The 26,736-nt window shown below is 42.8% G+C and overlaps 1 protein-coding gene across 1 annotated transcript in view; it reads right to left on the bottom strand.

Moving 5' to 3' along the window:
- Positions 1-1,724: 1,724 nt before the first annotated feature.
- The window catches only part of LOC311503596 (cadherin-18), a gene marked incomplete at its 5' end in the record, with an annotated part of 67,834 nt that continues 42,822 nt past the window's right edge, over positions 1,725-26,736 (bottom strand). The window contains 4 exons of the mRNA XM_084566410.1: positions 1,725-2,924; positions 12,264-12,515; positions 23,282-23,399; positions 25,653-25,774. Coding sequence (XP_084422536.1) covers positions 2,419-2,924; positions 12,264-12,515; positions 23,282-23,399; positions 25,653-25,774 — 998 coding nt within the window. The 3' untranslated portion in view covers positions 1,725-2,418. The remainder of the gene's footprint in view (positions 2,925-12,263; positions 12,516-23,281; positions 23,400-25,652; positions 25,775-26,736) is intronic.

The raw sequence follows: 26,736 nt of genomic DNA, 5'->3' as shown, positions 1-26,736 counted from the left end.
TTACTGTAACTGACAAAATGACACCACTTTGAAGTTTAGTTTTCTTAAATGTATTAGGTGATACGTGTGAGGGGATTCTTTGCGTCCTAATGGATGTCGCACATGGAAAGTTTCTTCCATTTAGTGTCAAAGTGTATAGTAGCTTGATAAAACTTATCAGATGAGACCTACTTTGCAATTAACGCAAAAGCACGTGAGGAAAATGCGAAAATGAGTGTGAATCATAGACTGTATATAAATATGGATGATGCGTCCCCACTTCCTTGCATTGGCCAGACTGACGCTATATTCCTGGGGATACGGGTGGCGCCATCTTGTGACTTTGGAGCCAGAGTTTGCACAGTACAGTCCGAAAGCCACGCGGAGCCGCGATAATGATTATATTATATTATATTAACTACCTAAAATGATTGAAACCATCCTTGAAAAATGTATTAAACATGTACTTTCATGTTTTAACTTGGCCTAAGTCCCATCCACTGACATCGACGAGGTGGAGCTTATGACCTATACTGTAGCCAGTCACCCGGGGGAGCTCTACTTGCTTTGGCAAGGAACAATTCCACCGTCCATCTTTATATAGCTTATGGTATGAACTTTAATGCTCTACTTTGCATGTATGAAAGCCAGTAAACAAACTACAAGTAGGGAACTTTGGAAAAATATCAAGTACCAATCTTGATTTCAGTTTGGATGCTTTTCCGCAACACTTTACGTCAGCTGTACCCCAAATCTAGTTCTGTATACTACTACACACACACTTCACACTCACTGTTGACGCACACTCTATTGGCATTTTGTATCCGAGATGTGTATCAAAGCTGCTGAAATACAAATGTGACATGTTAGAGAAGCCTAAATGTGTCTCCTTTTTAGTTTAGTTTTGTTCTCCATGCTGTCCCTGGAGCTTTATCGCCATTTCTATCCTGCAGTGAAGTTCAGTTTCCTTTCTGCATTGTGGGCCAACAGGAAATAGCAATGACACACTTAAAAACTTCAGTTTTAGTTTAGCTTAAAAAAACCAAAAACAACACTGTTTACCTATAGCTCCCTAAGCGGTCCCGCATCACGGACAAACAAATTAATAAACCAACACACCAACAGAGAAATGGATTCCTATGATTGCCTCTCAAACAACTGATAAATTGGAGACTTGACCATGAACAGACACCACAGAAACCAAGTTTTTTTTTGTTTTTTGTCTTATGTGTTTTAGAGGAAGCGAGAACCTGACAGGTTTCTTTGGATCATACAGTCCACATCGATCAGGCATAACATTATGACCTTATGACCATTGTGTAGGGCTGCCTTGTGCCTCCAAAACAGTTCACCGGAGAATGGACGTGGGCCTTCTGAGGGTGTCCTGTGCTGAGTGTGGCCTCTCTGTATATCAGGCTTGTTCCAGTGCATCCCACAAATAATTGATCAGTTTGGGATCTAGGGAATTTATAGGCCAGGTCAACACCTTGTGCTGTTTTTTTATGTGTTTTTCAGTTGTTCTTAAACTGTTTTTTGTGTGTGTGTCTGTGTCAGGCTGCATCCTGCTGGGGATGGCTGCTGCCATCGAGGAGTGTCATTGCTACGGGGTGGGGGTGTGGGTGGGTGCTGCATGTCTAAGTAACATCCACATGAATGCCAGGTCCAAAAGTTTCCCTGCAGAACATTGCACTGTCACAAGATGGTCAATGTAATTTACTTCTCCTGTCAGTGGTCATAATGTTATGCATGTTCTGTGTATGCATCATGCTGTACGTACTGTATCAAAGATGACAGCTATGATACATGATCCACTGTGTATCTTCTAAGTTATACTGCTTCACCTTCAGTTAACAACAGAGAAGAATTTGCATAATGGCTGATTTCAGAAAGCGTTTGAAGCGAGCGACTGCACGGAATAAAGACACAAAACACCTTGTAAGCTCATTTGACGGGAGGTGTCATCGTTGTGCATATGGCTGCCTCAGCACCATCCTCTGAATCACGAACACCTTTGGTGATACATCCCACCACGTTATCTGCTAACTCGCTGTGCTGTAGATGCATTCTCTGAGAAAGAAAACAACAGTACCATTTGTTTTTCTTTTTTTTTCACATATCCACTCAAATGGATTTCAGGACTTTATTGAGCATTAAAAAATATACACCAAGGAAAATATCATTTTCCTTTTTTTCGCCCCGTATTTATGTTCTTCCATCTTAAAATCTGATTTAATACTTCCGGATGAACGACCCATGATCCAAAGCGACAAAAAACTGAAAAACAAAACAAAACAAAAAAAGTTGAGCAGTCTTTTTTTTAGTTCAACAGTAGAAGTCGAAAACCACCAAAACAGTTTGAAAGTCTGTTCGTATCATTCACTGAAAATCTGAAAAACGGATTTCAAACAGATTTGGTTCGAACGGGGGTGAAATCACAGACTAGGTCGTCACATCTGACTCTGCCTCTCCGTAGAGTTCTGCTAGTTTCTGGAACTCGGGTCCCCAGTCGTCCAGGTAGTTATAATCCTGCTCCGACTGCGTGCCGGTGGAGTCTAACGGGCTGATGGACCCTGTGGGCGAGCCCTGACCCTCGTAGGCGTAGGTCTGTAGGGAGTCGTAAGGCGGCACGCTGGTGTCCATGTCGGCCTCCACCAGTCTCTGCTTGATGAATTTGTGCACGTCCACCTCATCCAGCTCCACGGACGGGCTCCGGCAGCTGCGGGGTGGGCCGCAATGTTTCCTTGCCTCGGGGCGAATGTCCCGTCGGAACTTGAGCTCCTCTGCGGCGGCTGGGTTACGAAGAGCAATGATGTCGAAGGCCTCCGTGTCCTCCTCGCCTCCGCCCTCGTCATCGTAGGTGACCACGTTCTCTCTAATGTCCTCTTCAGAGATGATAAGTGGTTCTTTCTTGCTCCGCCTCAGCGTAATGAAGAGAACCACAATTGCTGTAAGACAAAAGAAAATTTTTGTAGCACCCATGCATACATTTCTTCAGAGTCTTGAGGTTTACACATGACATAGAACAAAATAAAGACAGGCAGACGGAAAGATAGTGTGCTTTCTCAGAAATTAAATGTGGTTATGATGCTTAGCTGTGTTTTTCTATGCTAATGCCTGTGCATTTTAATTTATAACTCCTGACAGAAAAACACGTTGCGGCTCCTAAACAGCAAATCAAATGAACACAAGGCAATTTTATGTGCACATTTATCCAATTTTCCATCAGGACACTAAAACTGTCCAAGCGTTGAAAAGTTATAAGTCAATAATGCACATTAGCCACCATTAGCTGAATGCAAGCTTTCGAGATGATGACAATTTACACATTAGAGTCCTCCGCGGAGCAGACACTGCTTCACATTCAACCACAACGCAATATGTCAAGAGAGGAGAAAGCATATGGAGGACTGTCTCCGGCAATAATCTTTAGGTGAACGGACAGTGAGAGCCAGCTGTGCCACACATCAAAGAAAGCACAGCCTGATGTTTTAAAACGTCTCCAATCATAAGTAGCGTGCGGTGCGGAATATCTTCTCCAACTGTTAATGAAGTCTAGTAATATTTAATGACATGCTACAGCGTGGAACTTGTTCCTATAGCTAATGAGAGATATGCTTCTGTGGGTTAATGATGACCCCTCACCAAGATGTTAACATTTATTTAATAAAATGACTTCAGCGAGGGAGGAACAGATTTACAGCAGCGCCATATCGAAGAGGAGTTCATTATGCCGCATTAACCGTGACGACAGCGATAGATCAGTGAACCTACAGAGGCATTGTGGCTTCAAAATGAAACCGTGTCGAGGGTTAGCAGGAGAAACAACATTCAGAGCAACAAAGTGAAAATCCAACTAATGAAAAGCTTTTTTTTTTGAAAAGGTGACATATATGGCATCCTACACCCGATTCTGCATTAATTTAAAAAGCAAATGTTTTAAATTAGCATCCTTGTAACACATACACTATATTGCCACAGGTGTATAAATTCAAGCACCTAGGCATTCAGACTGCTTCTACAAACATTTATGAAAGAATGGGTCGCTCAGGAGGAGCTGAGTGAATTCCAGCGTGGCACTGTGGTAGGATGCCACCTGTGCAACAAGTCCAGTTGTGAAATTTCCTCGCTACTAAATACAGTCAACTGTCAATGGTATTATAACAAAGTGAAAGCGATTGGGAGCGTCAGCAACTGAACCACAAAGTGGCAGGCCATGTAAAATGACAGAGCGGGGTCAGCGGATGCTGAGGCGCATAGTGCGCCGCGTCAATCGCTACAGACCTCCAAACTTCATGTGGCCTTCAGATTAGCTGAGGAACAGTGCGTAGAGGGCTTCATGGAATGGGTTTCCATGGCCGAGCAGCTGCATCCAAGCCATACATCACCAAGTGCAATGCAAAACGTCGGATGCAGTGGCGTAAAGTACACCACCACTGGACTCAGTGGAGACGTGTTCTCTGGAGTGACTAATCATGCTTCTCCAACTGGCAATCTGAGGGACGAATCTGGGTTTGGCGGTTTCCAGAAGAACAGTACTTGTTTTACTGCATTGTGCCAAGTGTGAAGTTTGGTGGAGGGGCGATTATGGTATGGGGTTGTTTTTCAGGAGCTGGGCTTGACCCCTTAGTTCCAGTGAAAGAAACTCTGAATGCTTCAGCATACCAAGAGATTTTGGACAATTCCATGCTCCCAACTTTGTGGGAACAGTTTGGCGATGGCCCCTTCCTGTTCCAACGTGACTAGAGCTCAAAGCAAAGTCCATAAAGACGTGGATGAGCGAGTTTGGTGTAGAGTCCTGACCTCAACCCGACGGAACACCTTTGGGATGAATTAGAGCGAAGACTGCGAGCCAGACCTTCTAGTCCAACATCAGTGTCTGACCTCACAAATGCGCTTCTGGAAGAACAGTCAAAAATTCCCATAAACACACTCCTAAACTTTGTGGAAAGCCTTCTCAGAATAGCTGAAGCTCTTATAGCTGCAAATGGTGGGCTGACGACATATTAAACCCTATGGATAAAGAATGGGATGTCACTTAAATTCATATGTGTGTAAAGGCAGATGAGCAAATACTGTTGGAAATATAGTCTACAAGACAGGAACGTGTTACATTTATATAAAGAGTTCAGCTGGCATAACCTCAAGGACGCTGTGATACATTACATACATTGACCAGTCCAGTGTATTTACTGAAGCAGTGCACTTTTGTACACACTGCAGTCCTTACACCAAGCTACAGAGATACCATAAAGCCGTTTCTTTAGTTGCACTGACATCAAGCTTGAGGTGAAGACTGGAAACCTTTTCAGTCCACTTGGATAGGTGTGTATAACCACATTCAAAGTGGGCCAGTCACATGCATTTGAATGGGGTCACTGCACCGATGCAATGGTCATGTCAAACCAGAAGGCTCTGGCAAAGTGAGAGTTCATCTTGGCTCGACGCGACTTGCAAGTTGTGATGTTCGCCAGCTGAATTCATCTGAGCACACATTCCCGGTTTGACATCTCTACCTCGAGGTTTTTTGCAAGTAAACGATTAAATGATCCACCACTTTGTCTCGCAGTATAATAAACTACACTGCCTTGCAATCGGATCAGACCTTTCAATGACGCACGCTGACCTTCTAAAGTCAAATTCAATCATCTCATCCAGCCCTGGGAATGAGCAGACAGAGATTGGCGTCTCATAGCCAGCAGTTATGCTTGGAGCCTCAAATAATAAAATAAATTAAAATAGTCTGGGTTCAAATTATCACAGCTATTTCTTTATGTCTTCTTATCTAAATTGTATCTGCAAGGTAAAATCTAACTTACTAGCTTTCTAACTTAGGCACTGATTGCGTTGCAGCTGAATGTCAAGTTAAAAGTAAAATGCAATGTAAAGTAAGATGTGTAATTATGACTTTGCTAAAAAAAAAAAAAAAATGTCCCTTAAGACACCTTATGACTTAAGTAATTACATATAATTTCATCTGTCTACTGTACATATATTTCATCGTTAAGTGCGGCTTCTTGCTTCTGTTTTAATGAAATGTCCCTGCTTGTTATTAATCGATGCAAAAAAGTCTAATTTCACTTTATGACCACCAGGTGCACCAGCACTGCCCAAGTGGGGTTATTGAGGGTGAGAAATGCAATTTGTCTGGAACAGTGCTTATCGCACGCCTTGTTTAAAGCAACCAATTACAAAATGCAGAAATGTGAGAGTGTGTGAGGTGAGTTGAGGTCAACCGCTGAGCAGGAACAGGAAATTCTTGCTATTTAGGTCCTGGTGCACATGCTTCCACTATCTACGGTTTAACAATTCACTGTGGTTTAGAATGAAACAACTGGAGCATAAGGAAAGTAAAAATAATAACGTGCATTAGGGTACATTAACTTTTTCACACTACCCAGAAAGTTCCCTGCTCAGTCCATTATTTCACAACTTAGCTCTCATCAAGCATCTGACATGCTCTTTTGTTTCTGCTTGCTTTCCTCTGCAGGGCGTATTACTGCTCTCCACAGGGTTCAGTTATTTCCTACGACCACACATCAGAGTCTGCTCGCTTTCCACAACGTTCCCACTTGTTTTGATCATTTATGATCTCTCAAACCAAGGGGCAGGCTGAGGTCATAATAACAGAAGACATGTGCATTAAAAAGAATTAGTAAATTCGTTAAAAGGAATTCGTGTTAACGCATTATTTTGAGATAATGCACCTTTACCATGACATTTTAAAATCTGCTTACATCTTGCTTGTGTAGTGTTTGCCCATACATTGTACACACCGTACTGTACATCAGGGGTGCCCAATACGTTGATTGCAATCGACCAGTTGTTCGCAAAGGTGGTGCGTGTAGATCCCGTGCCATTAAAGAAATTAATTAGATGTTAGTCTGTCATCAATGCTCTCTAGGGCGTTTGACCCATGGTTGACCGACAATACAGTGATGGATAGACAGGTGGCCAGTCTGAGATGGCCCCATGCATGCACGGTTAAACGCTTGGTGAGCTAAGCAGTTAGCCGTCCAATTTATATCGACCAAAGAAGGCTAGTGCAAGTCATCAGAGTAAGGTAAGTGACCATAAATGTATTGAATTGTACTGTGCCTTAAGGGTTCAACAACAAAAGAGAACAAAATGTATTAAACACATTAAAATGACACAAACGTAATACCAACTGTCCGTAAGGTTTTTTAAAAAAACAAAACAAAACACAGCACTTCTTTCTATGATCAATTTGGAAGCCCTGTAGTTTAGTCGGTTTTAAAACCGCTATATAGATGGGGTCCCTGGAAAATAATCGGACTAATGTCAGCAGTTTGTTAAGTAGCTGTGAGAATAAGGAAGAACTGCTAAGGATTACCGTATAGAACCACCTCTTCAAATTAACAAAAATGCTATGTTTTACAAAAGGCATGGTATTACAGCTGTCATTAAGATCGCTTCTGTGTTGATAATACTAAGTCAGATGAGTTCGTCCTGCATTAAGTAGGGACAGAAAAGACATAATGGTTTATTATGATTGTATTTTTAATCTATTCTATTCTCCCACTTAACCCAATTAGTACTGCATTACTGTACCATTTCCTTTGAAATTAAATCCAAATAATGATCTGCCCATGAATATTTTAAGGTATTTAAGTCATGTGTAAAGGCCATTATCAACCGAGCAGGCCCAGGAATAGTTAGTATCCCTTTCTGTTTTGCTGCAGACTTAATTAAGATGGGTTATTGGAGGGCACAGATATAAAGCACGAACATTAATCGGACAAACAGAAAACAATCAGGCGGAGGACAAATCACACCGACAAACAAAGATGAGCGAGAATTGAAAATGTGAGCCATGTCCGCGTAAGTGATACACTCACTCTATTTGTTTGCCAGCAAATGAGCTTTGGGAATGGGTTTGCATTTCTAAAAAATAAATAAATAAATAAATAAAAATAACACCCACAATCACTTTTTCTCATATGACTCTAGAGGTGTGTCCATCGTCATAACTCATTGTTTCCTCATTAATAGACAGTATCTCAGTTTGGAGACGACCAATGTTTCAGCCTTTCCACACTATGATTCCAAATGATTGACGGTATCCAGTTGATTACAATCTGTAACCTCACTAAGCCACTAAACCATACATTCTCATATATAAGCAAACCCAAAAAAAGTAGCATGTAATAGTTTAAGCTACTAATTTAAACAATGCCTCTACGTAGATTTATTTTTTATTTTTTTGTTGGAGATTTATGTCCATCCAGTGTTGCATTCATTTTTCACCAAGATCTTGTATTGATGATGGGAGAGTCTGACCACTGTGCAAAGCCTTCCCCACCAAAGATTCTCAATGGGGTTAAGGTCTGGACTCTGTGGTGGCCAATCCATGTGTGAAAATTATGTCTCATGCTCCCTGAACCACTCGTTCACAATTTGAGGCCGATTAATCCTGGCACTGTCATCTTGGAATACGCCCGTGCCATCAGGGGAAAAAAAAATCCATTGATGGAATAACCTGGTCATAAAGTATATTCAGGTAGTCAGCTGACCTCATTCTTTGGGCACATAATGTTGCTGAACCTAGACCTGACCAACTGCAGCAACCCCAGATCATAACACTGCCCCCACAGGCTTGTACAGTAGGCACTAGGCATGATGGGTGCGTCACCTCATCTGCCTCTCTTCTTACCCTGATGCCCCCATCACTCTGGAACAGGGTAAACCTGGACTCATCAGACCACATGGCCTTCTTCCATTGCTCTAGAGTTCAATCTTTATGCTCCCTAGCAAACTGAAGCCTTTTTATTCCGGTCAGCCTCACTGATTAGTGGTTTTCTTAAGGCTACACAGCTGTTCAGTACCAATCCCTTCACAGTGTACATGTGGAAATGTTCTCACTTTCATTATTAAACACAGTCCTGAGTTGTACTGTTGTTCTTCTTTGATTTGATTTCACCAAAAGTTTAAGTGATGGCTGATCACGATCAATCAGGATTTTCTTTCGACCACATTTCACGAAGACGTTGGTTACCCACTATCCTTCCGGTTTTTAATAAAGTGGTGGACAGTTCTTAACCCAATCTTAGTAGTTTCTGCAATCTCCTTAGATGTTTGTTTTCTCTGCTTGATGCATGCCAATGATTTGACTCTTCTCAAACGGACTAAAATCTTTTCCACGACCACGGGATGTGTCTTTCACCATGGTTGTTTAAGAAATGAGAAGCTACTCATTGCATCAGTTGGGATTAAATAACTTGTTTCCAGAAATGGATGAAACAATATCTACTTTAATGAAAACTCAGCTCAAGCTAGTGACATAAAGCGATGCCATGAAAAAACTGGCAGACAAAAAACCTCATAAAACAGCAGTAATTTCAACACAGACAGCTCAACAGATGACTTGACAAAGGAAAGGCAGGACTATATATACACACACACAAGCTGAGGGGTTAACAAGATACAGGTGGGACTAATGAGGGCGGAGCACACAAGGAGAAACCAATCCAACAATCAAAGGGGGGGGGAACACAGGAAATGAAGCAAGAAAGAAAACATCGAGGACGGAATTTTCAAGACAGAAACATTAAACGCAAAGAAAACCAGACAGGAAAAACACAACATCATTGACGGTGACGTGAAGTGGGAATGCAGCAAGTGGAACTAATCTCAAGTTTGAGGCGATTTAAGGTGACAGTACAGGAGACACACATATGATGCAAACACGGAGTTCAACAGAACATTCACTGCAAGAAAACACCGCCTACAGCTTTGTATCTTCTCACCAAATTCAAACTTCTGATAGCAGGCTTGGAGCGTGAACATAGGTGTCGTTGGCATTTTATTTTATTTTTTTCATTTCAAACACAAAGTGACGGCAACAAGAGTTGACTCCATTCATTCCGCAGTATTTTTCTGCTGTGTTTTTTTTTCACTCTGAAACATTTGGGCTGGGTTACATGCATAATTGCGACCTAGGCAATCACTCAAACGAAGCTCCTTACATTGGGTACCGCAAAAGTGCCATTTTGGAAACACTTATTTCTCTTCGGTGCCTTTTTTTTTTAACCTCACTTCTCAGAGACCCAAACATGTGTGACATTTCCAGTTAAACATCATCACTAGATCTATCTCGTCTCAGGCAGAAGGCCAACCGCTGGGTGATACGCCGCGAACTGTGCAGGGCTTGTAATCGTGTGCCACCGCAGGCTCCCATTTCCCGAACTTGCAAATTCAAGGTCCTTTGTATAATTTAATGAGTGTGTCATAGGCTTACACACCATTTTGTTACCTCACTGGGAAAAGCTAAATGACTAAACAGAGATTCACTGAAAGATTTGAAAGATTTAAACTGTGTACACAGGCGTCTTAGACCACATTTACACATTCATCTGTTTCTTCCTCACACCTGTGACATGGTTAATTATGAAAAAGGCAGAGAGATGTGAAATGGAGTGGAATCTCAAATCTCTCGGGGCGAACCTCCGCCTGAGCTATGCGCGAGACACCAAACCTGGAACTAGAAAGTGTGAACTCAAAAGACCTTCAGTTCCTGCCTCTGTGCGTTACTTTTTCTGTTTTGCTCAGACTAGGATCAGCTTTGTGCCGATGATTAGCGATTCGGCATGTGCCTCTCACTCAAGTGTTTTCTCCGAACGCCGGTGATGGCCTTTTGTTCGGCCCCAGCCAGAGGCTCTGGCGTGGAGGAGAGAGAAAAGCCAGTATGAATATGCATAACCTTCACGCACTAATGTCCACAGACAATCAGTAAAGAGGGGAGGGGAGCAACGGTGAGGCTGGGTTATTAGACCGCTTTGTTTGATCGTCTCCTGCTGCAGTTTGGTTTGTCTGTCTGTCTGCGGCACTCCTCATGTCTTAGCTGGCAGGAGATTGTTTACATTGCTGAATTTAATGAGTTCCTTTTTGATCCTTTACTTTGAGTTTGTGCCACATGTTTCCACCGCTATCTTTTTTTTTTTTAGTTGTTTTTTTTTCTGATCTGACCTGTAATGCTGACCGTCCACTTTCCAAATTCAAAGCGACAAGATCATATTTGCAAGTTTATATATATAAATATATAAAATCATGCCCTGTCACTGCAAAGGCCGGTCGCCATAGTAACAAGGCATGCATTCTCATTGACTCGAAGGAGTGTTTTTCTGGGGTGCCGAGACGAGCTGGTGAAACTGAAGAAGCCCTGCGTGTATTTTTCACAGTACGTCTGGTGGCGTTTTGTATTCGTGGCGCACCACCAATCCTTCACACCTGAAATCAACAAGAGTGGTATCTGTGTTGGCTGTCACCGCATTCCTCCATGCTTGTCCTATGCTCTTCTAGTCACAACGTGCAGTGTCAAACGCATGCCAGGCACGGAGGGATGGAGAAGAAAGTAGGATTCTGTTTTGTAGTAGGAGCCAAATTTCCATTTGTTGTCTACAAATGTGATTTACACCGATCAGGCATAACGTTATGACCACCTGCCTAATATTGTGTAAGTCTCCCTTGTGCCTCCGAAACAGTTGTGACTCATCAGAGAATGGACATGGGCCTTCTGGGGGTGTCCTGTGGTGTCTGGTAACAGGATGTTGTCAGTGGGGGTCTTTGGGTCCTATGGTTGAGAGGAGGGGCCTTTTTGTGTGTAGCTGCTGCCATCAAAGAGTGTCATTGCTATGGGATGGGGGTGCTTCGTCTGGTCTAGGTGGGTGGAACATGTCTAAGTAACATCCACACGAATGCCAGGTCCAAAAGTTTCGAAGTAGAACACTGAATTGTCACAAGATGGTCAGTGTTATGTGCTTCTCCTCCTAGTGGTCATATTGTTATGCCTGATCGGTGTAGGTCCCTTTTTTTTTTTTTTTTTGAGCTGCTATATGTCAAAATGTTTCCCTTATTCCAACTGCTGTATGTTGGTTTTCAACAATCTTTCTGTTGTATGCACCTCCATTCTGAATCACATTAACCCTGCATTCTACCTCTATCTTGTCTGTCTCTGTCCCCATCTCCTTTTTAGCCGCCTTTCCTCCACTGTCACCCTCCTCTTCTGCCCTTGACGTCCTCTTCTTTTTCTTCCACTCCTTCCCTCTCCTCATTCCAAATTCTACCTGTGTCTTTGCATGTCTATTCATCGCTCTCTCCTCCTCTGCCCTTGTCACACCCTTTCAAAGCCTTCCACTAGTCCCTGCTCCTCTATGGTCCATCTCCTCAGTCCACAGGCCTCGGGATATTTGCCCCCAGGCAGCTCCCCATCTCCCCCCACCCACCCCGCTGCAGTCACTGCAGTCCCTGCAGCGGCTGTGCCAGCTTACCCAGCAGGATGACGATACACAGCAGGATGGCAATCAGAGCCCCGGTGCTGAGGCCCGCGGAGGAGAGGAACGCCTCGCCCTGGCACATCCGGATTCGGCCGTGGCGTTGGCACGGGCACACCCGCAGGGTCAAGGTGCTGGTGCCGCTCAGCGACGGCTCCCCGCCATCCCACACCACGATGGGCAGCTCGTACAGCTCTTGTGTCAGGTGGTTGAAACGCCGCCGCCTGGCAATAATGCTGGCCGTGCTGTCTGTAATGAAAAACATTTATGTTTTTTTTTTTAAATTAATACAATATATAAGAACCTATATTTCAAAACACTAACTGATGATTTCCTCTTTCTTCTCAGTAAAATTTGCAATTACATGTTTACAGATAACGTTTATCAGCTAAACAGGGGAAAAAACTGACATTTAACACATTTGAATCTCCCTTTTGAAGTACATTATCTCGAGCTGCTAGATGTCTGAGCTGCAGCTCAATGCTAATTAATTTCAAAGGTGTTTGTTTACTATTTTAACGTGCCACGAAAGAGCAGTTCACCTTGGCCTCTGCAGAAACACTCCAGTTAATGGAACATGTCATGTACATAAACTGAAATAAAAGGCTGGATTTGTGGATTTAAAAACAAATAAGATGAATCTCTAGAGGGAGGATTTGTGAAGACTGAACAAAGAGAGGATAACCCACTACACACACACACACACACACACACAGATGTGAATTGAAAATTACATTGCTAAATGACTTTTCGTTGGTTTCCGGTGCTCTCCCGGGTGGATTATGTCTGAGTGCAGGAACTCTAACAGCCTCTACTCAAAGCCCTCGTCGATAGACCCATACCCACGAGTCCAAACCATAGACTGTATATAAATATGGAACCCACTTCCCTGCATTGGCCAAACTGACGCTATTTTCCCAGGGGTACGGGCAGTGCCATCTTGCAACTTTGGAGCCAGAGTCTGTGCAGTACGGTCCGAGAGTGGAGCTGCTATATCCTTGAGCCATCCACACTTCCTTAATACTACGCTCTTCGCTACCTCCACCAGTTACAAAGAAATGTTCTATTATACACTATACTTTTTTGTACTTCAATGTGTTTTTTTTTTTGTTTACAATTCTCACGGCCCCACAGGACCACTTGCTAACCGCTTTACGGAGGGGTTGGCATGACAGCTGGTCGTCGCCATGATGAAACATCCTGTTTCTATAGCGTCAAATAACTAACGAAACTTATCCAAAAAATTGACACTTGCATATAAAATGACAGAAACAATATTGAAAAAAAACAATTTTTATTTGACATGTATTTTAGTTTGGGCCAAGTCCCATCCGCTAACATAGAGCTTACGGTCTATACTGTAGCCAGTCACCAGGGGGCACTCTACTTGCTTTGGTTTCACTTTCGAGGCGCAGTCCCGCCGTCCATATTTATACAGTCTATGGTTCGTTGGAGTCAAATGAAGCAGCTAGTTTGCCAGGTTTATTTTGATGTTAACTAATTGTCTAAGCACTGGAGGAATACCGGCTACCGGCTTATTTTAGATTGTGTCTGTTTGAGCCAGGGATGACAGTTAAAAAAGATTCCAACGGTGAGATAGTCTGGGCAGCGACACGGACAATATTGCTGACCATTAGCCATCTGGTAGTGTTTAAGCTCCAGCTGCCAAAAACTGAGCCACCATGCTGTATTGACTTCCACCGTGGGCTGTTTGCCTTTAACTATGCTGGCAACATCAGCGCACTCATATCAGAGTGCTCAATATATTCTTTCACTAGCTTATCTGTAAACTAAATCGATGTTTGTACATGGACTGCTATATATTGTATTCTGAGACTGAAACAAGGATATTTCAGTGTAATACTACTATTGTTTTCCATGGATACCCTTCTTCTACTTCATTTCAGCCCAGTCCTATTTGATGCAATAGTCACAGAATTTAATTAAAGGTACTCGTGTCCTTGGACACCTGTTTTCTGGGGCACAGATCACATCTTTGAATATAATATATTTCAGTTAGTGGCAGTATCATTTGTGGTTGCTCCACTATTTCAAGGGAACCCAAACCACAACCTTTTTCTGAAACCAATCCAGTGGTTTTTGCTGCCTGAACCAAAGCAAGTGGCATTTGAAAGTGAGAGAAAAGAGTCTGTGCTTCACATTTGCCGGTACTGCACCTTGATACAAGTAGTCCTGGAAAAAAGGAAAATTCGAGTCTCAGTTGATTCGGTTTCATTGCTGTTTACTTATTGCAATCTTAAATGACTGTAAATAGCCTTTTTATCTCCAGCATCTTTTGTTTTTGTGAGAAGAGCCTACCATGAGGCTTATAGGCAGTTTAGACTTCTGCGTTATGTTGACGCAGAGGCTACAGTGATAACGCAGACACCTACGCAGAGACTAGCACTGTAGCTGACGTGCACCTCCGTAAGTACTCCCCATCTCCGCAATTTTCTAATAGATTGTTTTGGATCAATAAAGAATCTGTAAGGTTAACTGAGGAGGTGATGGAGAAGCAGCCGGAAATACTAAAGCGGAAACACGTTACTATCAAGCAGACCAATCACAGCTCTTGAGGTCGCCGCGGCGCAAAGTTACATTTCTGGAGAGGTGCACGTCAGCTACGGTCTATTACTCTAACACATAGCTCAACATACACCAATCAGGCATAACATTATGACCGCCTTCCTAATGTTGTGTAGGTCTCCCTTGTGACTCCAAAACAGTTGTGACCCATCAGAGAACGGACATGGGCCTTCCTAGGGTGTCCTGTGGTGTCTGGAAACAGAATGTTTTTTTAGTGAGGGGCCTTTGGGTCCTATGGGTTGAGGGGAGTGGCCTCTTGTTCCAGTGCATCCGACAGATACTTGATCAGTTTGGGATCTAGGGAATTTGGAGGCCAGGTCAACACCTTGTGCTGTTTTTCATGTGTACCATCTTTGTGTGTGTGCCTGTGTCAGGCTGCATCCTGCTGGGGATGGCTGCTGCCATCAAGGAGTGTCATTGCTATGGGGTGGGGGTGCCTGGTCTGGTCTAGGTGGATGGTACATGTCTAAGTAACATCTGCACGAAAGCCAGGATCAAATGTTTCCCGGCAGAACATTGTATTGTCACAAGATGGTCATTGTTATTTACTTCTCCTGTCAGTGGTCATAATGTTATGCCTATGACACACTATGCTTACTGGTGCATTAGATAATCTGCACAGACGAACATGAGGATATTAGATAATATGGATAGGTGTAGGTTTAATAGACAATATCGTGCAATCACAGGCCATTGGAGTAGATAACTGGAAGCAAATTAAGTTGGTGTGTAATGAATAAAGAGTCATCATCACATGATAATAAATAAAACTTGCTTGTAAAGCTCTAGGTACTAGATTATCCCTGCTCATTTTAACTATACGCCTGGCTGAATCAGGTACTTGGATGAACAACTTGGGCCTCATATGACTGACTCACAAGAAACCTGCAGATGACACGTTGCATACTGATACATATTCACGCAATATCTTAAGTTCTGAAAATGCTGAATCGTGCACACGGGGCAACCTTTCCTTTCCACCCTGCGAAAACACCTCCGTACTATAGCGTTGCTGCTCTGAGACCTCGCCTCCCACTCCAATCTCTGCTCCATCTATGAATAATTATAATGATCGACAGTTGGAATGACAACACGTACTTCAAGCTTTATTAAGTCAGACTCGCAGTCTCACCGTATCAGCAAGCAGATGGGTGGGTGGGGGTCGGAGAGAGGGGATTGTGAGAGATGCAAATAACAAGGAAGAGAGATGGGGAGTTGGGGGATGAGAGAAGAAGAGGGGAGGAAGCGTGATGAGTGAATGGAGGAGGAGTGTGTGTTTGTGTGTTAGCCAAAGAGAGGGAGTAGTGAAGATGGAGGCTGAGGAAAGGAGACACCCACAAGCTCTGTGTACGTGATGTTTGCCGCCACATCATTTACACTTTGAAGCACAACACCGCAGCAGCGCAGGTCCTTGTACGGGCCAAAATGAGGAAGTTCACATCAATTATCTCATGCTAATTTCACATCAAAAAGCCTCTCGTCGCAGGCAGGTTGGAGGAGAGCTGCGTGCTTGTTGATTAACGCCGCAGCGAGACGGGCCATCTGCATCCACGCCGCATCCACATAAGAGGAGAGGATGCATGAGTTAGCGCAGTCAGTTTAACTGCGCTGTGACAGCTCTCACTACGTCACATTACCTGCAGTACAAGACAGACGCCAACGCAGGAAATAAGGGAAAATATGCCTTTAAGAAGATTTAACACTTCATTGAAAAACGACTCACTCTTTTCTTCCCCCCGCTGCCTGCCCTTTTCCAGCATTAGAAAAAATAAATCACACAGGTATTCACATGAACACGTGTGGCACTGCAGTCCTGTGGAATTCCTTCCCGCACCGAGTTCGTTAAGCCGGAGTCAGAGCATGAGCCACTAACAGGCAAATGGCCTCATTTTTTCACTTTTCCGAAAGCATTAACATGATGAGAAGTGTCGCTTACATAACTTTTCTGCCACTTATGCATTCCTGCCGCTCCATTTCAAGATAGGCATGGAAAATTGGTGCAGTCTACGGAAACACATGATATATAGATATGATCTCACTGACGGTCAAAACACCTTTGAATGTCCCACAAACACTGGAGCCTTTTAAAGAAGCTGCACTTCTCTTGAACCGAAACCTGAACGCAAGTACGAGGCAGGCAGATGTGGAAATGTTTACCAGAAAAATTCTTGTTTTACTGTATGATGCTATATCAACGAATAACAATCTGTATATTTATGATATTTAAAATGCATTCAAAACGCAAATATCTGTAGAACATGTGAAGGGTGTGAGTAAAAAAAAATAAGCAAACCAAAAATAAATCAACAAGAGACGCACAAAGTCGCAACCACATCTCTGCAGACTTCACACTTGCCCACACATGCACTTAGCTGGATTCCTTGTGAACCTTGGTGGGTGTGTGTAGGTGCCGCTGATGGGATTCAGCACGATGCTTCCCTCCAGTTGCCACTTGGAACGTAATATACATACAGTGCTGTGGCACCGCTATTTTCGGGGTGTGTAACTATGTAACTTAGGGCATCGTGTTTATACAGACAAGAAAATGTACACACCGATCAGCCGCAGCATTATTAAAACCACTGACAGAAGTAAATAACACTAACCATCTTGTAACAATACAATGTTCTGTTGGGAAACAGGCATTCATGTGGATGTTACTTAGACATGTACCATCCACCTAGACCAGACCAGGCACCCCCACCCCATAGCAATGATACTCCTCGATGGCAGGATGCAGCCTTACACAGACACACACACAAAAACGGTTTAGGAACAACTCAAAACACATGAAAAACAGCACAAGGTGTTGACCTGGCCTTCAAATTCCCTAGATCCCAAATTGATCAAGTATCTGTGGGATGCACTGGAATAAGCAGAAGGTCCATGCCCATTCTCTGATGAATCAGAACTGTTTTGGAGGCACAAGGGGCGACCTACAGAATATTAGGACATAATGGTCATAATGTTATGCCTGATTGTGTATTTTGCACCATCATCAACACTATTGATTACCCAACAGGTCAATGATTAACAAGACAGTTTATTAAAGATGTCTGCTCTGAACATTTTAAGAACATTTTAAGAACTATCTAAAGTATGTGAGTTATGTCAAATGCAGGTAAATCGTCAGGCTTAATATGAATCAAACCTGACGATTTAGTCACAGACTATGACCTTCCCACAGTTCACTGAATGCTGTTGCATTACAATGGCTGATGCATGGATTTTATTCAAACTGTAGTTAATGCTTATACAAGAAGGTTCAGAGGCCAAGGCTGCTGTGTAGTTTCTATGGAAAGACAGAATGTGGAGATGCCTTGTAGGTTTAAGTATGGTTGCATGTGATAAGCACCCTATATGTTCTATAAAAAAACAAGTCACAGTGACGCACATCAGTTTTTTCATCAAATGAGCTAAAAAAATAAAAAAATAAAAAAGATAACGTTGCTTGAAGCAATGTGGTTGAGCAATGCCGGAACACAGCTTTCAGCCTATACAATCCATTTTATAATTTACTGTGAAACCCTTTTACATTAGGAGGGCTTACATGCTTTGACTTTCCATTTACACATACTATACCGGGGTAGAGGGTTTAGTTTTTGCCTTAAGGGCCACATTGAAAATATGACAGGTGGGCCGGGTCTGTAGGAGACTGGGTGTGAAACACAGACGGTATATAAATATGTACAACACGTCCCCACTTCCTTGCATTGGCCAAACTGATGGTATTTTCTCGGGGATACGGGCTGCGGCATTTTGTGACTTTGGAACCAGAGTCTGCGCAGTACATACTGCGCATGAGGCTAACCAGGTTAGCATGTCCTGGCCAACCAAGTCCCATACCAAACCTAACTATACTAAACAGAATACTACACGGACTGTAACACATATAGGCAGCCTTGAATACTGACAAATGGATCAGCTTTGTTCTGAGACTAATGGCGTTTTGTGCAGAAATAAAATGTCTTTCATGAGGACTAACAACACATCAAAAGACATACGTTCTATCTCCTTTTCAAAGCAGCCCCTATATTCAATAAGGATTAGCTTGACTCAGTAAGGCTTAGCTTAACACAACATGCCTGGCAGTAAAAACAGATAGCGATGTGTGCTGCTTGTGAGAAAACAGCTTTTCCTCACTGGTTTGAGCTTAATCTCCCCGACATCAGGGTTGCGTTTAAGGGTTGTGTTTTGCGTATTTGACTTAATGGCGAGGTTGGTCTGTATACTTTTGCAGCAGTAATCAAAAGGGACTCCGCAGCAATGTCGCGTTCCTCACCCGCGCAGGAACAAACTGGGTTACAGCTACGAAGCAACCGCCGAATCCTTCCTGCGCACATGTATAGCTCATTCATAACAATATTTAATCTCCAAATAGCTTCCCCTGTAATCATAAACACAGAGCAATTAGGGAAAATTCAAAACTTTGATTGAACAATGGGAAGCCTAATCAAATCTTCCGAAATGCGAGCGTGACAATTTTCAGCTGTTTGCTGTGCAAGTTTTAATAAAGCCAGCATGTGACAGGCTGCTCTGCCCTCTACATAAATCATGCTGTTTCAGCAGATAATAGGTGTTTGCGAGTCTGGAAGTCTAACACCCATTGCAAGTGAAGTGTGAATGACATAAAAGCTAATTAAAAGTCCCACATATCAATGGCTTGGCAGCGCTTCTTTCAACACAGCTGATTAACTGTAATATTATAAGGTCTTCTGTATGCAGGCTGGAAGAACATGCCTTCAGAAATCAACTGATCTATTTAAGTAGATGGGTTATTTTGGGATCACAGTATAATTTTTTTCAGAGGAAAATGTCATCACAGTGTGACAGCTCACAAGATCAGAGAGGCATTCACTCTTCAGTCATTGTAAAGTAGATATAGTCAAGTCGAATCTGTTTAAAGTGCTTTTAACAGTGCAGGTTCGTCACAAAGTGCTTTCCCAGAGCAGCCGAGCAGAAGCCCCCCTCCCTTTGTTTTTCAGCTTTAATGGTTTCTAATATGTTGCAGGAGTTTGACCTGCAGTTATTGTAGCACATCCGGCGCTTCAACAGGATCAACATTTCTGCATGACAACTCAATCTAAGGCACCCTGACTTCATCTGAGCAGACAAAGGCTGCAATTCCACGGCAAGAAAAAAGACCTTGATCTAAATCTAACACTGAATGTGTGCTTGCTTGCTTTTTTTTTTTTTTTTGCTGAAAAATCGACCGCTCTGCTGATATGATTTCGTGAAACAGATCTCATAAAGAAGATGAAAACGACCAACGGCAACGAGATCGGCAACAAATCTGATATGGCTAAGTACAGTAAAAAGCTTCCCCAAAAGGCCGTAACACTTTAGTTAATGAGTCCTTTAAGAGGTCGTGATTGTGGAATTATCAGTCGCAGATAAAACTGGCTCTTCATTAAATGTGTCAGTGTCTCAGACTAAATGATGTTTTTCTTTGTGTAGAAACAAACTGCACTCAGGCACAGAAATTCAAGTTCCTGGAGGATCCGCTGCGAGCAAACTGTAAACGCGGAGGAGGGAAAGGAGGTCATCAGAGAGTTAGCCGTGTGAGTGACTGAGAAGGATTTTTGTCAGTCGCACAACAACAGAGGGAGGTATTAGGCCTTGGCACAGAGCAGCTACCAACTGTTGGTCCGCTACAACAGCAATGGAAGAAGCTGCTTTGAGTGTGAAGAGCTTACTTTAATTATCAGACCCAGGAGTCAACAGTATGCCGCATTGTGCCTCTCTCTCTCTCTCTCTTTCACACAGCACATATCTTTTAACACAGTGAAAATACAAAGCCACATGATCTTTGCGCACCTTTAAAGTTCAAGTGCAAATGCAGACTCTGGGTGACTGCAGCTTCAACATTTCAGAGGAAAGGTTCATGCAGATGAGAGAAGAATTCAGAGAAAAAAAAGGTGGACGTCAAGTCGTAGCATGAAAACAGATCTGAAACAAAAGGTATGCTCGATGCTACACACCAATACAATGGTTTGTCATTTGAGTTTTCGGTCTGAAGCATTTTCTTTGTCTGAAAGTGAACAGAAAGGCATTTAGCTGCTCTGGTGAAGAACAAGCTGAAGGCTTAGTTGGGCTGCTCCCTCTCTGTCCTCCTGTATAAGTCGTTTCACCAAATCAAAACACGGTCTTAGGGAAGCGTCCTGGAGAAAAGGTAAGCTGAATGAGGAACTACAAAGATCCCTGCGGGTTAGAATGCTTGTTTAAATCCCACTCCTCTGCCAACATGATTGTTAGAATATTGTAGAATCAGCTGTCAGTTGTGTTACTGACTTCTTCTAAAGAGCGACTTCCGCCACGTACAGCGTGTCTTGCACAAAGTTTCTTCAGATTCTCTGCGACAAATGATTAAAGGCTGAATAGTTTTCTATTTGTATGTCGTAAAACGTAATTTGTCCATCCCACATGGGATTATATCACAGATCTAGACTGAGAATAAAAACATGAGCCTGTGGGATGGCAAGCAGTTGGAGCTTAAACCCGAACTGAAAAGAACCATTACTGAAACAGCATGAAGCAAAAAGAAAATTTCAAGTAATAAGGGCTCCCTTCCTGAACTCTTTAGGAATATTTTGCTGCAGATGGTTCCGCTGCAATAAAACCTTTGAGAGGATCATTTTGCAAGAGTGGAAAATGTTTTTTAAATGGTGGGTATTTGGATAAACAGAGTATTAAAGGTGCTAAGCAGTGGCCCCAGTGGCACACCTTGCCATGAGGCTACAGGAGGATGCCCTGACTTCTCTGGTCCAAGGAGAATGTTCTGAAGACACTTATCCAAGAAGAGCTTCGAGTTGCCCAGACTCCAGACTTTCATCTAAACCCAGTTAGCCCCAGAAGACTCTACCAGGAGCTTTTACCCCAACAAAAAAAGGTGCCATCAACACAAAGCAAATGCATAAATACAAAAATGAAAAAATTAAAGTCACCCTAGCAGAATTTGCAGTCTTTACCTCACTGTACATTTACACGTTAGCATTCGCTGCCATCGCAGAGTTTCAGTTCACAACTATGTACCGACGCTTGCATTACCTTGCAGGCAACACTATCCAGAAAGAACAACACGAATCTAAAGAAAACAAAGCAGCAGCTTGTTGTTGTTCCTTTTGTTATCTTTCCTCACTGTCATCCCTTAACACGGCATATGGCAAATCAGCAAGAGCTGTTTGCATGCAGCCGTGGAGGTGTACCTTGGTGTATTTCTCGGTAATACCCAGAGTAACAATGTGACAAAGATAAAAAAAAAAAAAAAGAAAAAACAGCGACACATATTTATCAAGTGGGTTTCATATACAACATACTCTCAAAAACACCCGTTCTCAAATAGGTGGGATAAAACCGGGCTAAGTGAGACTGCGGGATTTACAACAAACTGTGAATCCTTTGATATGGAGTTCTCATATTTTTGATTGGTAAAATGATTGGATCCTTGGAGGAATTCTGCAACAGACTGTAACGGATATAATTCAAGTAGAATGATTAATATTTGAGCATGGAAACATGGAATAGTAACTTTTTGGAGGCTCAGTAGTAGACTTCCAACCTGCTCTGGGTTGTATAAGTATAAAACTGAAAGAAAGCAGTGCCAGGAATATTTATTTATTCCATATACAGTATATACTTTAAAATTATATATATATATATATATATATATATATATATATAAAAAACACTGCCTTGCCTTGTTTGATTCATTTACCCCTTGGGAGTGGAGGTGGGCGGGGTTGAGGGATGTCTCTTAGTGCCACTTAAATGAATCCTGAAGTAGGGAAGGGAGTGCTCGGGATGGGAAGCAACTGGACCGACGGCTAAGCAGACTTATCTCCTATTATCACATTGATTTTTTTTTTTTTTTTTTATCCCTCTCATGCTATCTCCCTGTCTGTTTTTATGCCACTCTCAGGCTCAGAGATTCATCTGGAGTGCTGTGAACTCCTCTTCTCCGTGGGCATCTGTGAGATCTTCTAGCTGAGAGCTTTTTTATAAAAAAAAAAAAGAAAAAGCCCTGTGATTGCAGACCAACCCAGGGCTAGGTATTCACCTGAGGTTGAAGTGGTTGCTATGGCAACGCCCGCTGTTGGCCCTAAGCCGGCACAAAATAACGCACGCAGGGGGTGGAAAGAGAGGTTGGCATGAGCGGGTAATCCATCTGACAACACAATGCGCAAACAATCCAAACCTCTACGACTCTATGTTTCATGCGGACTTGACTCGGAGTCGGCCCCAGCGGCACTCGTATCTTCGCGTGGTTACCATACCCCGTTGACAGACAGCATACTTTTATTGCACCTCCAAGGTATGAGGAAATCAGTGCAGCTTATTGGATCTTAGAATGGGAGCGATGAGGATAATTCTGTAGACACAGTGCAATGCTCCTAAGAAATGCAAACAAACATATTGATCACTCTAATTACCTTCATTGTCCTTCAGGGTGAAGTTGGGATTAACTGGTAGCTGGCTCGGCAGAGCAAAGGAAAACCGCTGTCCATTGGCAAAGTCATCCTTATCCACTGCTGTGACAGTCTGGATCACCTGTTGTTTGGAAGACACGTCGTAAATTGCTTTCCAGAGGCAACACATGCAACATTTAATTAGCCCCTGCGCCATTTAGAATCGCTCCCTCTAATTACAAGCGGGGCGAGGAGCTGATTTAGCTTCTGAAGCATGTCTCGTGATTTGTTGATCATAATTCGTCAAAGTCAGCGTGCCTCTGACCTACAGCCAAATGGCGGTGTAACGTTTCCTCCTCTACCTGTGTACGGCGCCTGAAGGACAGTGCCTGGTTGTCACACTTGGATTTGAGAGCATTTGGCTTGGGCCTGGGGGGAGCTGGCATCTAACAATGACAAGGGTGCTCCCAGGGCACCCTCACTGCCACTTTTGTCAGATTGCTACCCTTAATTGGTAAAAGACACAGTGAGAGAGAGAGAGGAGGGAAACGGCACTGAGAGGGAAAATGACCCAATAGACTCTGTCACCACTGGAAGTTCTTATCTTCAGTGTGAAATTTGGGGCATTGTTGTGCTCCTGGTGTATTTGGTCAAGCCTCTTTCTTTAACTGCGCAGTATTAGGGTGCATTTTGTGTGTGATTGAGTTTACTTTTGAGAGTGAGGAAGGCAGGGCTCCCTTTTAATAATGGCTCCAGTGTTAAGTTTTCATTTTGCATCAGTGTGAATCCCACTAAGTGCCACTCAGTTATTCTTAAAAAATCGGGATAATGGAATGACTATATTCAAACATCCATGGGCTACCAATGGTTTATTAATACATCCATTCAGTAATCACAATTTCAAATGATACACCAGTACAGCACTGTGGCTGTTAAGTCCACATTTGCTGTTATCACACTGGGGTTTTTGCATAACCACAACCGTCAGATCCAAGAATCAGACTAGTCAAACTAACTTTTGAGCCTTTACAACCTAATCCAATTTTCTTTACACCAGTAACTCTTATGATGTTTTGCAGTTTGGGCACTTCCAACAGGCAAAGAAAAGCTGCATTAAAATCGTTACTTGAACCCTTATATACCCTGTACAGTGATTTAAAATTTGCGTATCCACCCAAAATACTCTAAACCATCGGTCTTCAACGTTTTCCAGAACAAGGACCCCCAAACTGATGGAGAGATGGAGTGGGGACCCCCTACTTATGTTTATGTGTATTTAAATACATTTAAATTTATGGGAAAAAATATTCGAGACCCCCCTGCAGTATCTCCGCGGACCCCCTAGGGGTTGCAGACCCCCTGCTGAAGACCTCTGCTCTAAACCCATAGTCCCAGGAACCAAAAGGTTCCTTCAGATCATAGGTTGTGTGAAGGACCTCCAGTCCAATAGTTGGCACAATGTTTCAACTATTGGACCAATCAGAAATATTCATTACTGCAAGCCCCACCCCCAAAGTTCTTGAACTTTTAAAAAAGCGCTCCCACCGTGAGCAGCTTTATTTGGATGCCGTCCCTGTGTTAGAAATGCACTTTTATATGTTTCCTCCTGTGGTTCCTAGCCCAAATAGAAAGTTCCTGCAGTGGAAACGTGGATGTAGGTGCCGGGCTACAAGTTTGATAGACACCTGCCACATTTATCGAAAGTTCTCCATTGCAGTGGTAGAATAATTGGAATTCAAATAGATTCTGAAACATAAATGAGCAGATCTGTTCTTTCACATACATTGTGGTGTACCACTGTCTCATCCAATGCATTATAATTCTTTCCACTTAATTGTCTGGGGGCAAGAATCTTGAGGCTACATTGTAACCTTAATTCAAATTCAATACAAACTTCTATTTAAAGTTTTCTCCCACCAGCGTGAAACTATTAAAAATGTATTTAGTTAGGACTTCCCAGTCTTTACTCCATCATCTTTTGCCGAACCACACTTTCAGCCATTTCCATGCCGCTGATTGCTCTATATCTCAGAAACCTTCTTAATTTGAATGAATCAAAGACTACTGAGAGCAAATTGGAATGAGCTTCGATTTAGAGCCGTCATGGTTTGCTGCTGAGATACTCGTTCTGAATGAGGGATGATTAAGCAGCTCTCTCTAGTTCCTTCACAGGCGCCTACTGCTCGGCTCTTACCGAGCAACTCAAACTGCTGAGGGAAACAATAGTTCAGTGCAGGAGTGCATGTAGTCAGGGAAATGGCTGTGGTTAATGGACAGCTCTCAACACTTACCTTCTGAGGTGCTTTCGGCATGAAGGATGTTTTGGGCGTGCGAGAGCACAGAGATGAAGAGAAAAACAGAAATATGTGTTGAGTGGCTTCTCTCAGACACTCACCTGTCCTGGCCTTGAGCTCTCACACACAATGACTTCCTCATCGGTTGCTATTTCTGGCGGATTGTCGTTCACGTCCAGGACCTGGACGGTAACAGGAACGTGATTGAGAAGGCTGGGGTTGTCTGTAGCAGAGAGAGAGAAAGAGAGAGAGAGAGAATGAGGACAAAGAAAATGAATGCCAAATGCAAGCCTTAATAGCAAAATAAAACATTCACCGCTGCGGCTCTAAACTGGGGCACACTGTGCTCTTCTTGTTAGACTGTTTATGGGTTTTGTCTCCGGTTTTGCCACCATAAAAGCACCGAAGGATGCAGCGTTGTAGAAAGCAATTTTGTTTATTAAAGTTAATCTGACCGTGTTTTGTGCGGCTTTCATTTTGTCTCAGTTGGGGCTCTCAATTGTAATACAGTACATCATCTGGCCCTTGCACAAGCGACTCGGCTAGCAAGTAAAGCATCCCATCTGCTGTGTGAAAAACAAAACATGCCTGAGTTATCTTTTGCTTTACTGAACTAATTCTAATAATTAACCGATATTACGAACTCTCTCCCATGTGATGGACACCAGTATGGACATCAAAGTGCCATCAGTCCAGAAACGTCAAGATAAATGGCTTTTATGTCTTACTGGGACTGTCTGAAACAACGTTAATAATGAGCAAAGACAATACTGACCTATTAAAATGTACAGCTTTCCATTTATTATTGGAATATTGAACTAATCAAGGTATTTAACCCTCAACACCTCGGCCCCTGGCGGAAAAGTATTTTTACCGGGTAGTGTCCAGGTGTGAGTATACTTAACAGTGCTGAAAAATAGACTGCACGCTCTGCAAAACCTTCAGTGAAGTCACACAGGTGCACAAGTCCTTAAATTAAATTTATGGACTCAAGATTTTTACTTAATTTATCCTGTGCTCCAGGATGCTGCACGCACCCTTTTTTGCTTTTTAGCACCTCATGAAAGCCTGACATTGCGCCTACTGTGTTTTTAGATGACGAGTACTGTGATAATCCACGGACAAAGAAATTCAATCATGGCTTCTCTAATTTACTCGCTCGCCGTGGAGAGTCTGTCTACTCCT

Source organism: Chelon labrosus (assembly GCF_963514085.1).
Source record: "Chelon labrosus genome assembly, chromosome: 18".
NCBI lineage: Eukaryota > Metazoa > Chordata > Actinopteri > Mugiliformes > Mugilidae > Chelon > Chelon labrosus.
This window is presented reverse-complemented; position numbering and strand designations above follow the sequence as displayed.